Source organism: Myxine glutinosa, chromosome 9 (assembly GCF_964187855.1).
Source record: "Myxine glutinosa chromosome 9, kmMyxGlut1.1, whole genome shotgun sequence".
In the NCBI taxonomy this organism is placed as follows: domain Eukaryota; kingdom Metazoa; phylum Chordata; class Myxini; order Myxiniformes; family Myxinidae; genus Myxine; species Myxine glutinosa.
The window spans coordinates 130,370,732-130,387,441 of NC_136269.1; the positions used below are offsets into that span (position 1 = coordinate 130,370,732).

General features: G+C 45.4%; 1 protein-coding gene across 1 annotated transcript in view; it reads right to left on the reverse strand.

Annotated features, from left to right (window-relative positions):
* BBS1 (Bardet-Biedl syndrome 1) overlaps positions 1-16,710 on the reverse strand; it is a 67,974-nt gene that overhangs the window by 24,662 nt on the left and 26,602 nt on the right. Inside the window, exons 6-11 of the mRNA XM_068128159.2 lie at positions 11,810-11,845; positions 7,474-7,546; positions 7,031-7,162; positions 543-649; positions 320-440; positions 32-190 (exon numbers count right to left, since the gene is read on the reverse strand). Of these exons, the coding sequence (XP_067984260.2) occupies positions 32-190; positions 320-440; positions 543-649; positions 7,031-7,162; positions 7,474-7,546; positions 11,810-11,845 (628 nt within the window). The remainder of the gene's footprint in view (positions 1-31; positions 191-319; positions 441-542; positions 650-7,030; positions 7,163-7,473; positions 7,547-11,809; positions 11,846-16,710) is intronic.

The following is a 16,710-nucleotide window of genomic DNA, read 5'->3' on the forward strand; positions in this document are numbered from 1 at the left end:
CGGACAACCACGAAAACAAAACAAAACGAACCTGGGTTTGGATGGAATCCACCAGAACATTGTCTTGATAGACCTGGACCTCACTATTGGCCAAAGCCACAATCACCGCCTGAAAGCCCCTTGCCTTGTGGTCCAAAAGATTCATGGCGACTACAGCAGCCGACAGCTGGAGAACCCACTGCTTCTTGCCCTGCACATTCGAAACAACAAAAACCAGACAAACTGTGAAAAGGAAGAAAATTTGTCATGGTATAGGGAGAGAGCACACATGACCTGGCCATCACACGTCATGCACCAAACCAAGAAGATGATGACGTACCCTGTGTGTATAGCAGGCCAAGGTTTCATCCATGCAGCCGACTACGATGTTCTTGTTTACTCGAACCAGCCCCACTGCATGGGAAGTCAATTCGACAATAGTTTTGGCTTCCGTAGAATTCCTGGCACAGGAAAACAGGTTTCCCGTAACTACGATGCTCCCGTTATTTCAGGTTGTAATCCTCGTCGCTCGGAGCTCGTCGATGAACCGGTGTTCAGTGTACCTTTTGAGCATGTAGATCGTGCCATTGCGGCAAGAGACGATGATGCGGAAGTCTACATCAAACATGCCAGATGCCACCGTCAGTACAGGTACACTTGGCAAGTTCATCTGCGTCCACACAGGCAGTCAGTTTCACAAGGTACACCAATCTCACTAAACGTGTTGCACAACTTGCTTTGACCTTTCAGAATCGTGCAAACTTTGACTTCCACCTGCTCATTAACCAGGGTTTATTTACCAATATTGATCGATTGCAGCCAGGTGTTGGCTTAGCGGTTAGGGTGCCGGCTTAGCGGTTAGGGTGCCGGCTTAGCGGTTAGGGTTCCGGCTTAGCGGTTAGGGTGCCGGCTTAGCGGCTAGGGTGCCGGCTTAGCGGTTAGGGTGCCGGATTAGCGGTTAGGGTGCCGGCTTAGCGGTTAGGGTGCCGGCTTAGCGGTTAGGGTGCCGGCTTAGCGGTTAGGGTGCCGGCTTAGCGGTTAGGGTGCCGGCTTAGCGGTTAGGGTGCCGGCTTAGCGGTTAGGGTGCCGGCTTAGCGGTTAGGGTGCCGGCTTAGCGGTTAGGGTGCCGGCTTAGCGGTTAGGGAGCCGGCTTAGCGGTTAGGGTGCCGGCTTAGCGGTTAGGGTGCCGGCTTAGCGGTTAGGGTGTTGGCTTAGCGGTTAGGGTGTTGGCTTAGCGGTTAGGGTTCTCTTCTTATTATTATTGATCAACTGTATTCGCGATTCAGTTCAAAACTTTGTGTACGGCTAATTCTTCCATCACGCAGGCAACCCTCACACCATGAACACTTTGATCAGAGGTGGGAGCAGGAGTAACAGACATAAAACTTTAAACTCCGCATCACAGATAAGTTTGCATTGAGGTTGTTCACACTGAAAAAACCCGGAGAAACAAAGAAAATGTAGGCAGGCAAAATGGCACGTTGAGGGGATTCAGGGAAGCAGTGTGATAGGCACAAAACAAACAAAAAATAGAACGAAGGAATAATACGCAAGATAACAAGTGAATCCTCTTGGATTGCGCTGAGGTTCGGGCATGGAATTTCTAGGAGGAAGTATAATTTGTATGCAATGAAAGTACATGTAATATGGGATCGAGTAAGATCGAGTAAGCTTCACCAGTGCGCGTGCGCGAATTTACGTCACGTCGGCAGCGAGAAGGCGTTCCCCAACACGAACCAATCAGGAACTGCCACGCCCACTTATATGATCTCAGATCCTCAGAATTCCTGTGACAGGAATTAGCGTTACACTGGCTGGAAGTCAATCGCTAAAGGCGCTTCCTCAGCGCCAATAAAACATACCTAACGAGGAGAAAATAAAGGGGACTGTGGCAAAGAATAACAAAGGGTACAACCAACGGGGCTGTAAACCCGGTAATATTTGATGTGGCGCCGTGGCCGAACAAGGGTCAGTAAGTTTGTGTCCTGGGGTAACCACTTCCTTTTGTGTCCTGGGGTAACCACTTCCTTTTGTGTCCTGGGGTAACCACTTCCTTTTGTGTCCTGGGGTAACCACTTCCTTTTGTGTCCTGGGGTAACCACTTCCTTTTGTGTCCTGGGGTAACCACTTCCTTTTGTGTCCTGGGGTAACAACTTCCTTTTGTGTCCTGGGGTAACCACTTCCTTTTGTGTCCTGGGGTAACCACTTCCTTTTGTGTCCTGGGGTAACCACTTCCTTTTGTGTCATGGGGTAACCACTTCCTTTTGTGTCCTGGGGTAACCTCTTCCTTTTGTGTCCTGGGGTAACCACTTCCTTTTGTGTCTTGGGGTAACCACTTCCTTTTGTGTCCTGGGTAACCACTTCCTTTTGTGTCCTGGGGTAACCACTTCCTTTTGTGTCCTGGGTAACCACTTCCTTTTGTGTCCTGGGGTAACCACTTCCTTTTGTGTCCTGGGTAACCACTTCCTTTTGTGTCCTGGGTAACCACTTCCTTTTGTGTCCTGGGGTAACCACTTCCTTTTGTGTCCTGGGGTAACCACTTCCTTTTGTGTCCTGGGGTAACCACTTCCTTTTGTGTCTTGGGGTAACCACTTCCTTTTGTGTCCTGGGGTAACCACTTCCTTTTGTGTCCTGGGGTAACCACTTCCTTTTGTGTCCTGGGTAACCACTTCCTTTTGTGTCCTGGGTAACCACTTCCTTTTTGTGCCCTGGGGTAACCACTTCTTTTTAGGTCCTGCGGTAACCACTTCTTTTGTGTCCTCGGGTAACCACTTCCTTTTGTGTCCTGGGATAACCACTTCCTTTTGTGTCCTTGGGTAACTTGTGGACCACTTCCTTGAAACACTGGAGGGAAGAAGAGGAGCTGAAGAGGGTTGGAGGTCTGAGAGAGCAGAGGGAGCTGGAATGGAGGAGTGGCCAGCAATCTGCCTGCGATGTGACATGGACCGACCTCCTCCTTTAGCCTCATCATGGGAGATTCCGATATTGTTGAGAGCTTTAGAATCCACACATTCCAGGACGGACAGATGTGATGTTGAGGTGCCAGCCAATAGGGGAGAGCAGTACTTCATTGTACACTGTGAGTATCTCTGATTTTCCAAGGAAGGACTTGGATTGATGGAGGATTCCCAATCTATGGTTGGCTTTAGAAGGCAGCTTCGCTATGTGGTCAGTCAGAGAGAGGTCATGGCTGATGGGCCTAAAATTCAAGGCAATGAACGTCTTTCAGTGGCTGACCTTTGTAAATAGAGGTGCTTCGTTCGAAGATCCTTCCAGAGGAACAGGTCAAGACTGATTTTCCATGATTGAACATGTTCCATGTATCAGGACCAACATCTATCTATAATTCCAGTAATCTCTGTGTGTATGTTTGTATGTTTGTATGTTTGTATGTCTGTGACCGCTGTTTCTCGACAACTACCGGTCCGATATACTTTAAACTTGCCAGGTATATTGCTGGGGACCCGAGGATGTGCCTTTTCAAGGTTTGAAATTAATCGACAAGTAGTTACCGAGCTATGGCGATTTAGCCGTTCGCCGTTCGCTTTGGCGTTGCGAATGGACCAAACCATTTCATGTAAATAGAGGGGGGGGGGGGGGGGGGGGGGGGGGTTCTGTGGTCGTTGCGAATGGACCAAACCATTTGATGTAAATAGAGGGGGGGGGATTGTCACCGTACTCGCAAGCCGTTCGCTTTGCCTTTGGCTTTGCGAATGGACCAAACCATTCCATGTAAATAGAGGGGGGGGGGATATAATTTTAGATATATATATAGTACGGGCATGCCCTAGTATAATCAATTCCAGATGTGCAGAGAGTGATGGAGCTGCAGCCTATCAGTGGGATGGGTTAGTGAATGACATAAAGAAAAAGGTTTTTCAGAACAACAGGAGGTCATTGTTGCCGATGAGGAACAAGAATTGGGCGCAAGACACCACCAATAGCCCGTCCAGCCTGGCCCAAGATACTACCTTGGACCCATCCAGCCTGCCCAAGACTACCAATAGCCCATCCAGTTGAGCCAAGACACTAACTTGGACAATCCAGTCTGGCCCAAGGTAGTGACCATAGAGTCATTCTCAATGGATTCTGGAGCATGTTGATCAGTAAAGAAACTTTCGAGTACAATCATCTATATATATAAACACAGTTTGTGTGTGTGGTGTGTGTGTGTGTGTGTGTGTGTGTGTGTGTGTGTGTGTGTGTGTGTGTGTGTGTGTGTGTGTAATGTTACCGGTAGACTCCTAAACGGAGAGGCTCACGTACTTGATATTTGCACAGACATGGCCATTGAGCCTGGGAAGAACATGGCCGACCTTAAAAATTGATTTCATAATATTTTTTCCCCATATTTTACCTCAGCGCATTTCAGCGAGGAATATTATGCACCGAATCTGACCGTTGGCAGAGCAGCGCGCTGATTCGCTCAGAGCGATCACGTGATGTTCCTTGCCGCCGTTAACTCAGTTACGCGTTCGCACGTATTTCAGAGCGAAAAGCGATTGCGTTTTTCACATTTCAGCGAGGGAACATTGCCATTCACACCACATAGGTTTTTTTTTCTTTCATCTTTAGATCCATATTTTTTCAGCGAGGAATATTATACACGGAATCTGAATCGGTGGCAGAGCAGCGCGCTGATTCGCTCATTCGCGCTCATTGATGACGATCACGATCACGTGATGACATGATCACGAATGATGTTCGTGACGCGATCACGTGATGTTCCTTGCCGCCATAAACTCACAGCAAGTAGCATAGATTTTAGCATGATTAGCATTTAGCATGATTTAGCATAGATAGTAGCATGTTTCACATAGATTTTTTTTCAGCGAGGAATATTATACACGGATTCTGATCAGTGGCAGAGCAGCGCGCTGATTCGCTCAGAGCGATCACGTGATGTTCCATCCCCGCCACCAGGTGGCTTCACTTTTCACGGAGTATGAGCGTTCTATATATTTTCAATTCAGTGCGCCCGACTCGCTCATGTACATGGCCATTGGGCCTTCACGGTGTAATTTGTGCGAGGCTTTTGTCCGAGTGAGCTTGAGTCGAGAGGGCGAATGTACGGGTTGGGAATGTACGGGTCTCCCTTCCCCCACCCGGCAAGGCCGGTACTGGAGGGCCTCACAGGATCGGTGAGTCTCCAAAATCCGCTTCGTGCTGTTGCGAAGATTCAGGACGATGTCGCGATTGTTGTGCTGCTCTCCAACCATGAGAACTGCAACGTCATTGTTGACTGGCCCTCCCCTTCCCTCCCCCCCTCGTCCTCCCCTCCCCCCCTCCCCCCTCCCCTCCCCCCTCCCCCCTCCCCTCCCCTCCCTTTTCCCCCTCCCCCTCCCTTTCCCCCCTCCCCCTCCCTTTCCCCCCTCCCCCTCCCCTCCCCCTCCCCCCTCCCCATTCCCCTCCCCATTCCCCTCCCCCTCCCCCCTCCCCCCTGCCCCTCCCCCTTCCCCTCCCCCCTCCCCTTCCCCTCTCCCCCTTCTCCTCTCCCATCCCTCCCCCTCCCTCTCCTCCCCTCCCATCCCTCCCACTCCCCCTCCCCCTCCCCCCTCTTCTCCCTCACGTTTATACATGGAATGCCGGGTACTTCCCCCCCCTCTTCTCCCCTCCCCCCCCTCTCCTCCCCTCCTCCCCTCTCCTCCCCCCCCCCCCCCCCGTTCCCCTCCCCTCCTCTTCCCCACCCGGCAATGCCGGGTACTTCTGCTAGTTGAAGATAAAAAGATACTCAATCGGTCATCTGAGTACCAGGTAGCAATATTTATGTCCGATATAATTTTAGGATGTATTAAGAGGGTTGCATTGTACAAGTCTCAGGAAATAGCGTTGAACATTTCACGAAAGTCCGGTTAGGCCGCACCATGAATCATGTGTTCAATTCTAGTAAAGAAAATGATAAATGCAATTGAGACGGTTCGGTGTAGGATGATTAGGAGAGTTCCAAGCCTGTTTTCCTAGATTATCCCCTCCCGATTCCTTCTGGCATAAAAATAACACAAAATGTGGGGAAGACATGAACAAAACAATTGAGAGACTGCACACGAATGAGTTCAAAGTCCAAAAATGGGATGATACCAAAAAGACCGACTGGACAACCCTCCCATCTACTTTCTGAACAATCCTCTCCAAGAAGTTCTGTCACTCAAGCTTTTGGGTCTCACTATCTGCCATGATCTTTCCTGGGAAAACCACATTTCAAATCTGGCCTCCAAAGCCAGTCGCCGACTGGGCATCCTCCGTCGTGCGAAGTCCTTTGAGCTCCTCACCACATACAAGGCTTTCATCCGCAGCTCAATGGAATACTGTTCCCCCCTCTGGGCTGGTGCTCCTGCCTTACACCTAGCTCGTCTTCACGCTGTTGAAACCAAAGCGTTCAGAATCATTGGAATCTCCTGCGATGAAGCTAACTCCGAGGGCCTCTCACTCACTCACCGCAGGCAGGTTGGTGGACTTTCTGTCTTCTACCGACTCCTCTCTGGCCGAGCTACCCCAGCTCTATCTGTGCTCTGTCCCCCAAATACTCCTACAGGTCGCACAAGATCTGCCAGCAACCCTCTTATGCTTAAACTGCCAAAATCAAGACACTCTATTCACCTTCACTCTTTCATTCCCCTTTTCTACCGCCTCCAGAACAAACTCCCTCACTCTCTTCAATCCCTCTCCTCCCTCCAGGTCTTTAAAACAGCTGTTCACCACCATCTCTTATCTTCCCCCATTAAAAACCTTGATCTTCTCTACCCCCGTTAATTCACCCCAGATCCACTTTTTTGAAATACCAACTTCTTTCCTGGAAGTCCTAACAGTGTCCATGTGTTTTATACCTCTCCCACCCCCCATTCCTCCCCCCCCCCCCCCCAGCCCTCTCCCTCCCACAGATCTTCCGATGTCCCTGTTCTCTACTGTTGTACTTGTGTGCTTCCCTCTCTCTCCCCATCTTGTCTCCCGCTCCCTTTATTGTATGTTTTGTCTGTCCGGTTATTTTTTTTGTGATTGATGTTAGCTCTTACACGAGCCTCGATCTTGTATACAAAAAAAATTAAAAAAATACCTTAGCGAGTATGGTGAAGGCCTCGGGGTCTAGGATGTAAATTTCACAGTTTTCTGTTCCAACGACCGGGCAGCTTACAGCATGTTCCTCAGCCAGGTTTTTCTTCAGGGTACTCATGCAGGTGATCACTGTCTGTTGTGGACATGACAAGAAGGGGTTGTTTTGGTGACGACGACTTGGAAATCGCCCTCGTTCCCTTAAAGGGCAACACGTGCTTTTATGCTCCATGGAGTGACACTTTTTCCAACATTCCACTCAACTGAAAGGATAAGTCAGAGATCATGGACTTGGCACGTTTGTTTATTTATTTATTACATTGATTTAAGGCTCATGGAGGAGCTCAGGCACTCTTTTAGTTGTTCTTTTCATTCTGTTTAGGCCTCCATGACCAGCACAAACACACCGTTTTGGAAAATGAACAAAAGTGAAAACAGCTCGATTACCTCTCTTTTCAAGGTAACGTCTTTGTGCAGGCTCACAAAGGATTCCATCTCTGGTGGTGTCAATGTCAAGAACCTGATGGACGAAGCCAAGGGTTAAACACGACGCAACATCTCGAAAATAATCCGAGACACACACACTATCTATCATCCCTTTGTTAGAACTTGTACTTCTGAATTCCGCGACCAAAGGTGGATGGATGGAGGTTATGTTTTCACCCCTGTCTGTTTGTCTGTCCGTTTGTTTGTTTGTGAACAAAATATCTCAAAAAGTTGTGGACGGATTTGTACGACAATTGATGGAGAGGTTGTGTGTCTGACAAGGATGATTCGATTCCATTTTGGTGAAGATCTGAATATAGATTCGGATTTGAGAATTATTTAATTTTTCAAGTGATTCTTCACCATTGGGAGATAGGGCCAACAACGCAGGATATCTCAAAACGTTATGGAGGGATTTGGACGAAACTTGGTGGACAGGTTGTGTGTCTGACAAGGATGATTCAATTCGATTTTGGTGAAGATCTGAATATAGATTCGGATTTGAGAATTATTTAATTTTTCAAGTTATTCTTCACCATTGGGAGATAGGGCCAACAACGCAGGATACCTCAAAACGTTATGGAGGGATTTGGACGAAACTTGGTGGACAGGTTGTGTGTCTGACAAGGATGATTCAATTCGATTTTGGTGAAGATCTGAATATAGATTCGGATTTGAGAATTATTTAATTTTTCAAGTGATTCTTCACCATTGGGAGATAGGGCCAACAACGCAGGATATCTCAAAATGTTATGGAGGGATTTGGACGAAACTTGGTGGAGAGGTTGTGTGTGTGAGACCAAGAACAATTGATTCGATTTTGGTGAAGATCCGGATCCGCATCCAGCTAGTAGAATTTTTAAGTGATTCTTCACCATTGAGTGATTTTGCCAACTCGGTGGAGGTATGCTCTCTACTTTTTTTTCTGTACACAAGGTCGAGGCTCGTGAAAGAGCAAACATTAAACACACAAAAAGTCAAACCGACACATAAAACATATAATAAGGGGAGCGGTAGACAAGATGGGGAGAGAGGGGGAAGGACACAAACATAACATTTGAGAGCAGGGAGATCGAGAGATCTGTGGGAGGGAGAGGGCTTGGGGGGTTGGTGGGAGAGGTATAAAACATATGAACACTGCATGGACTTCCAGGAAAGAAGTTGTAATTTCAAAAAACGTGGATCTGGGGTGAATTAGCGGGGGTAGAAAAGATCAAGGTTTTTGATGGGGGAAGATAAGAGATGGTGGTGAACAGCTGTTTTAAAGACCTGGAGGGAGGAGTGGGATTGAAGGGAGTGAGGGCGCTTGTTCCAGAGACGGGAGAAAAGAGGAATGAAAGAGTGAAGGTGAGCAGAGAGTCTTGATTTTGGCAGTTTAACCATGAGATGGTTGCTGGCAGATCTTGTGCGACCTGTAGGGATATTTGTGGGACAGAGCACAGAGAGAGCTGGGGGAGTAAGGCCGAAGAGGAGTCGGTAGAAGACAGAAAGACCACCAACCTGCCTGCGGTGAGTGAGTGAAAGGCCCTCGGAGTTAACTTCATCGCAGGAGATTCCAATTATTCTGAAAGCTTTGGTTTCAACAACGTGAAGCCGAGCTCGGTGTGAGGCAGGAGCACCAGCCCAGAGGGGGGAACAGTATTCCATTGAGCTGCAGATGAAAGCCTTGTATGTGGTGAGGAGCTCAGGTGTGCCAAGGAAGGACTTCGCACGGAGGAGGATGCCCAGTCGCGACTGGCTTTAGAGGCCAGATTTGAAATGTGGTTTTCCCAGGAAAGATCATGGCAGATAGCGACAGAACTTCTTGGAGAGGATTGTTGAGAAAGTAAATGGGAGGGTTTTCCAGTCGGTCTTTTCGGAGAGACATCGTAAGAGTGTGAGATTTGTCAGGATTGAAAGACATGTTCCACTTGTTTGACCAGTCTGTGATTTTGTCCATGTCTGCAGAGAGTGAGGAGGCTGCAGACTGCCGATCTGAGGGATGAGGAATGGAGCGGCAGAGAGTGGAGTCATCAGCAAAGAGATAGAGAGGATTTTCAAGAGAGTCGGAGAGATCATTGATGAAGACCAGAAAAAGCACAGGGCCAAGAACACTGCCTCAGGGAACTCCAGCCTGGAACAGGAAGAGGAGATGAGAGAAACCCATTCAGGGCCACACGTTGACTACGACTAGAGAGGAAGTCCGCCAGCCATGCGTGGAGATTTCCATGGATACCATAGGAGGAGAGTTTGGTGAGCAGAGCGGGGTGCCAGACCATATCGAAGGCACGTGATATGTCAAGGGAGACAGCTCTGATTTCCTGTTGGCATTGATGACCTCCATCTATTGTTGAGACAGCAGAAGCAGCATGTCCAGAGTAGAGTGACCTGGTCTGAAACCAAATTGATGATCAGAGATCAAGCCATTGGAGAAGAGGAAGGATTTGATATCCGAAGCAATTATGGATTCCATGACCTGGCTGATAATTGGGAGCAGGCAGGTAGTTGCAAGGATCTGTTTTTGCACCTTTTTTGTGTAAAGCGGTAATGTTTGCTGATTTCCAAGATGCTGGCAGATGACCTTGAGCAAAAGAGAGGGTGAAAAGAACAGAGAGAGGGTGAGATAGAGCGACAGAGCAGGATTTTAGGACCCGTGGGCTGATGCCGTCAGGTCCAGTTGCAGAATCCGAGTCGAGGTTTGACAAAAACTTCTCCACCTTGTCAGGAGAGAAGGACACAGAGTCCAGGAGCAGTTGAGTTCGACTGGGTACAGAGAGGGATGGGTTTTGGACACAAGATTTTGAGGCAAACAGAGTTGAGGCATTCGGCTTTGTCACGTGCGGTGTCAACTGTGTTGCCATTTGAGGTAAGGGAGGGGATGGAGGGGGAACAAACACCAGAAACAGATTTGACCAGACGCCACCAGGATTTGGAGGAAGGAGACAGGTTTGAGAGTTCAATCTTGAGTGTGGAGAGATAGTGCTTCCTGGCACTCCTGAGGGTAGACACACACTTGTTCCGAGCTTGGTGGAAGGAACTGAGATTTCCTTCAGTTGGATTTGCCTTCCATGAGGCAAAGGCAAGTTGTTTCAGGGCAACTGCCTCACCACAATGTTCAGTGTACCATGAGTGCCATTTGTTACGGATTCGTCACTTCCGTTGTTGTGGTTTTCATCCACTATAAACATTTTTGATTCCATGTACTATTATTGTTGTCGTAAGGGATAGAGATTACTATTTTCAAAAGGTAAAAAAGTTAATGTTTTAAATGAAACCGGAACCGGACGATGACGAAGAGGAAGATGAGGAAGAGAAGGCGGAGCGAGTGAGTCGGACAAGAAGCCTAGCTTTTTCAAGGTCTGGAGCGAACGATTGGCGAACGAGAGTCACGAGTGAACTTTGGGTTTCCCAGGAAAGGGATTCCTGCGACAGAGTTGTTATCGCTGTGACAGATCAACCTGCGTGTCAGGTTTTGCGGTCGATTCCGAGGAGAATCATCGTAGTGCCGTTACGCCTCGAGATTGGGCCGTCGGCCATTTTGACTCTCGCGCTTTGCGCATCGCTCAAGGTTTTTCACTTCGCTTCAACCATTTTCACCACATTCAGACGTTAATCTGGTGTGTGTGTGTAACGTGGCTTTTGAGTGGGAAATCTGCGGTTCGCCGATTGAGAGCCGTCAAACGTCCATACCTGAAGGTGTGATTTCCCCGTCGCTTCTCGAGGACACCTTCGCCCAGCTTTGGCAGTGTAACTGTCAGCCCAACGGGATTCTGGTCTCGATACGACATCGTACGGATGATCACTGGAGTGGATTGACTTTGGCTTGAAGCCGGAAGCAACTTTGGCTTGAAGCCGGGAAAGAGACATTGGGAATGTTCTTCTTGTCGCTCACTTGGAGCACAGTGAGTTATATTGTACGAACCTGATGGTACCATCATAGGAAATATATATTGGCTGTACAATTGATTACTATTGTTGTTGTACTGTTATTCTTGTGTGATCTTAATACAATACTTGTTTGTTGGTAACAATTGGTGTGGTTTCACCATTGATCTTTGACACAGAATAACACATCTTTCTGCCGTGACTCCTCTCGGGGCTCGGAGGGGAGCACGTAACACATTCATCCACTGAGTGCCGTTCTAGTTTTACATGTGTCATGAATTAAGATCCTATAAAATGGAACACATTCATTTCTCCAACTTTCTCAGGTGGTAAAAATGGGTTTCAGTGTCAAACAAGATGGCTAACTCATAAAGCTCCCACAAGAATGATCTTTGTACAGGAAATGCTAATTCCATCCTGTCATAACACTTACCTGAGACTCCTGAGAGAAAGAGAGTCTCCTGCGTTTCTGCAACACAAAGGTACAACACTCATAAAAGATTCCATCTTACTGTGAGTAGAATTCTCATCACTTACATAGATTTTGTCATCTGTGAGCTGAAAAGAAACCAAACCTCAATGACATGTATAACCCAAAAAGAATTAACATTTATTAACATTTGCACAGAAGGCTGTTGGTTTAACGGTGAAGGTGGCTGGCTTAAGAAGATCCAAGGCTCATGATTTTGAGCCCCAGTAATTTCGTTGAATTAACAGTTGCGTTGACTCAGCCTGTCATCCTTCTGAGGTTAGAAAAACTAGCAATAGTACCCGCCCTACAGACGGGGCTTCAATTGTGAGGCCCAAATGAAAAGGCAAAATATCAGAAATTGAAGCCTTTTTTTATTTTAAACGATTTATATAAACATCCGTTAAATCATATCACATGCAAATCATCAAAATCTAAACAGTATTTGCAGAATTTCAATAAAAGCCACATCACTGTTCATATCGGTAGATTTTATTCCATCATGTTTGGAAAAACTGGAAAATTGGAAAAACAAAATAGCCTATTTTACTCGAGTGTGTCCCAGGATTACCCACCCAAAATATCGTTGTGATTGGTTCAGCCGTTTTTGCGGTACCTGGGAACAGACAGACAGACAGACATTTGGTGAATTATAGTAAGATGAGCACCGGCTTCGGGGAAAGAATGAGCCATTCGAGTATCCTGGGTCGGAGTGGCGACCCGTCCAGGATTGCGTGCCATCACCATGGAAAAACTGCTCCGGCAGCCCTATGCGTCTGAAGATGCTGAACGAGTGGTTCTTCTTCTTCTACTTGTAGACAGAGTGGTGAATCGAACGTTTTCCTTTAATTTACAGATTCTGATCTCAGCATCCTGACAACGTTACATGGTGAGACAGAAACAATGAAGTTCTGTAATTGTTTTATGGAGGCAAGGTGTGTTTGTATGTATCATCTACTCTTATGAGAGGATTTGACCGAGGAAGCTGAAACTTTCAGGGAATAATGAGGGCATCCTGACGTTGTGACTGTGCAAGTTTCGTTTTATTCCATGAGGTTTTGAAAAATAAAATTGTTTGTCCATCTTGGAATTTTCTTCATTGGGAGGGGTGGGGGCACATTTTCAAAAAGTCTGATTAGGCTTAATTCAAGTCAACATAAGCAGAACACGTTTTTGCTTCATGTATGTAACCCGGTTTATTTTCATTTTCGGGAGCGATGGAGGCAGCGGTCTGTTGCCTATACAGCGCCCAAATAAAGGGACGTATCAAAAGAGCGTGTTGCGAGCTTGGAACAATATCGCATGGAGGACGGGTACTGTGCTAGTTATGTTAATTCAGAGAACGGATGTTAAACATCTCTTTCTTTTCAGATTAGGGTTTACGATTGTGGAGGACCAGAGACATCAATCGTAGGATTACCCCCAAAGGACGTTCTGCTGTTGTGGAGCTTCTCTTTGTAACCGGCTCGATTGTTCAAGCTTAGAGAGGATTCAAATGTCAATTCTGTTCAAAGGAAGCTCCATCTCTAAATGTTTTTCATCCTCCTGTCAGAAGGTACAGTGCAAGGTACCAGACCATGTGGTAGACCACACACTGTCCAAATGTCCAAATGCTCCTTTACATGAACATGGGGGGGGGGGCTGGGGGGGGGTGGAGACATGTTAATTAGCTCTAGGCTTTAAGATTAATCTCCCCAGTATGTGATTACCTCCTGTGATTTCCCCAATGTTCTTACAATTATAACAAGCCGGCCATAAAAACCCACATCGTTAACCAACAACTACCAGCATAAATGCCGACAGAAACCCGAACATTCCCGATCGGGCCAAACCCCGCCTCCAAAGAATCAAAATAGACAATTAACCCCGCCCCACCAACCGACTAAGGAAAAAGGCTGCCGGCTGTGCATGCTGGAAAAATCTTGTGTGCATGCTGGACTACCCTTGTGCTCTGAGGAGGAACCAAGTAATGCTCTAGAAAAGTTCATCTAAAGGGGTGCCAATTTGATTCATACACCTGCATGAAGAAGTAAATGTATTTTATTTGCCTGATGTAGGGCACCCCTTTTTATGAACTTATCTAGAGCATTACTTGGTTCCTCCTAAGAACACAAGGGTAGTCCGGCATGCACATGAGATTTTTTGAATGCCCCTTATTTTGTATTGTTTGGCATTTTCTATAAGCTATGGAATGTCCCTTCTTTTCTGTAGTTTGCCACATGGTACATACCCTTACATAAAGGGGCCGAGTGTATGCCCCTGGCATTTGTCACAAGATACATTTTAAATACAAACAAAATGCATTTGTTCATTTGCAAGACTCTATTCAAGATGATATAAAGGACTTGAAAACAGCAGTCAACCCAGACGGGATTTGAACCCACAATCACCAGCTTGGGAGTCTTTGATGACTTCATCCATTAGGCCATTGAGCCAGCACGTTACAATTAAAAAAAAATGTTTTAAATGGTTATAAAGTGTGTATCTATGTATATTTATATATACAATATACCAGTAGAAACCGAGAAACGAATTTTCAGTCCTCATGTTAAAGTTGCATACAGAGAAACCATCCCAAAAAAGGAAGGGGCGCTTTGCGCCTCCCCTGATTTCCATACAATAATCAATTTGATGTGATACAATACTAATAATGAGGCTGAAATTCAGATTTAAGAATAATTACGTTTTAAATACGAACAAAATGCATTTGCTCATTGCACAAGATGTTCATTTGCTCATTATTCAAGACGATATGAAAGACTTGTAAAAGTAAGGGGGGAAATATGTTCAACCCAGATGGGATTTGAGCCCACAATGCCCAGCTTAGGAATCTGATGCTTTATCCATGAGGCCATTGGGCCAGCATGTTAGATTGTTGTAATAATATGTTGAAGAGTTGTAAAGTGTGTATATATTTTTATATATTTATTTATGTATACATATATATATTTATATTTATATGTATTTAATTTTAAAGCAAAAACTGTAGCACTTAGGTGGAATTTGTTTCGAAAGACAATAACTAGACCTATTGGCCGATGCATCTTCCAAGTTTCAGCTAGTTTAAATGTATAGTCCTTGAGATATGAGCGCCAACACATTTTGGGCGGACGGACGGACAGACACCAACGTGATTTCGATGGTTTTCTAAATATAACTCAATAATTCATTAACAGACGTTGCTGAAATTTGGAACATATTACTTCGATGTACAAAGCATTTACTTCTGAAATTTGCAGCCGATTTTGTTCAGTTGAAGCCGAGAAACGAATGTTCAGTCCCCATATTAAAGCTGCATACAGAGAAACAATCCCTTGTATAAAGGGAGGAGAGCTTTGTGCCTCCATTTGATTTCTGTCTCTCTTGCGTTCTGTGGATTCTAAAACTCTGAACTTCATCATGACGTCACGTGTTCGGCTGGCAGGATAACCTAGGGGTATGCACACCCGTTCTCGGTGGTCTCGCCTAGGTTTAAATCTCATCCCATAGTCTGGAGGCATATCCCCAAAAGTGGCCTAGAAAAGGTGGTAGGGGTACACTCATGTTACAAGCTGGCAACAATGTTTTTCTGAAAGCCCAGACCTCTAGGAACCCAAAAAGTCTTGTTGCCAGCTTGGGAAATGGTTTGGACCAGATTTGTGGCCATTTTTCAAAATGGCCGCCTACATTTTTGGTGTTTTCTAATATTTGAGCTCTAGAACTTATATCTGGCTGTCTTAAAGGTCTCTAGGGTTATGACCTTATAACATATAGTCATACAACAATCCTCACCCAAATTGGGGTGCATGGCATATCTATAAGTGGTTTTATTGAAGCAAAAAGGCAAAAATATGCCTGAAAAACGCCTTCATTTTGATTTTTCCAAATCACTAAATTGCATACTGTGAAGTTGTTCTTTGGTCAATTTCTTTCAAAATAGTTTTAAAATTTGCCCAGAACCCTCCTCTTCATTAGCAAATCTTCAGGAATATACCCAAGTTCTCAGAAAATATGTTTTATGCATGATCAGCTACCCCTACCCCCTAAATCACAAAACGTGCCAATTTTCAATATTTCCAGATTCCAACCAATATCATTGTTGTATGACTTTTTCTCATCATGATAGGTCCAAATTAACTTACTCTATGTGATTAGGTGTTAATAAAAATTGAATTTCACACTTTAGTGAAAATCCAAGATGGCTGCCAAATGGCCATAGAATATTTGGTGGCGCGAGACCATAAGACTGCAATTTCATTCAGAGGCACTTCTAAAATGTTCCATTTATACTAAATATATGAGGCACTACTATTCTATAGGTCACATGTATGTGAAAGAGTCTTGATGAGTTGAAGATGTATTATTTTAGAGGGGGACTTTATGTAAAATTTATGTTTTATAACATTTGAATTTCAGGAAAGTAGTGTGGATTTGGAAGTGCCTTGTTTGCGGAGTATATTAGTTCCAACATAGCTGACAAACAAGGCACTTACATAAATGAAGACATAGAAGATTGTAAAATATAAGCTATATTATTTAATGTAAAACAAAAATAAACATACATAACTTGTATACATAATGCAAACATTATTATGTTACACTGATCCAAACAATACAAACGTCAATGCAATGCTTGCACCTTTAAACTAAACAAATATTTGGCACTGAATTAACAAAGTCATACCCAACAAGCTAATCTGGCTATTCATACATAAGTGACAGAATGTGGGATACAGTCATATCATAGACTAGTAATACATTGGTGGAACAGAGCTGAAGCAAGACTAGTTACATTACGTCAAATACAGCCAGCATAGTAACAATATGACATTATGGAATATACTCAAGTTTCCATGCATGTCGTCTAATCACTATCAGAGTCATTG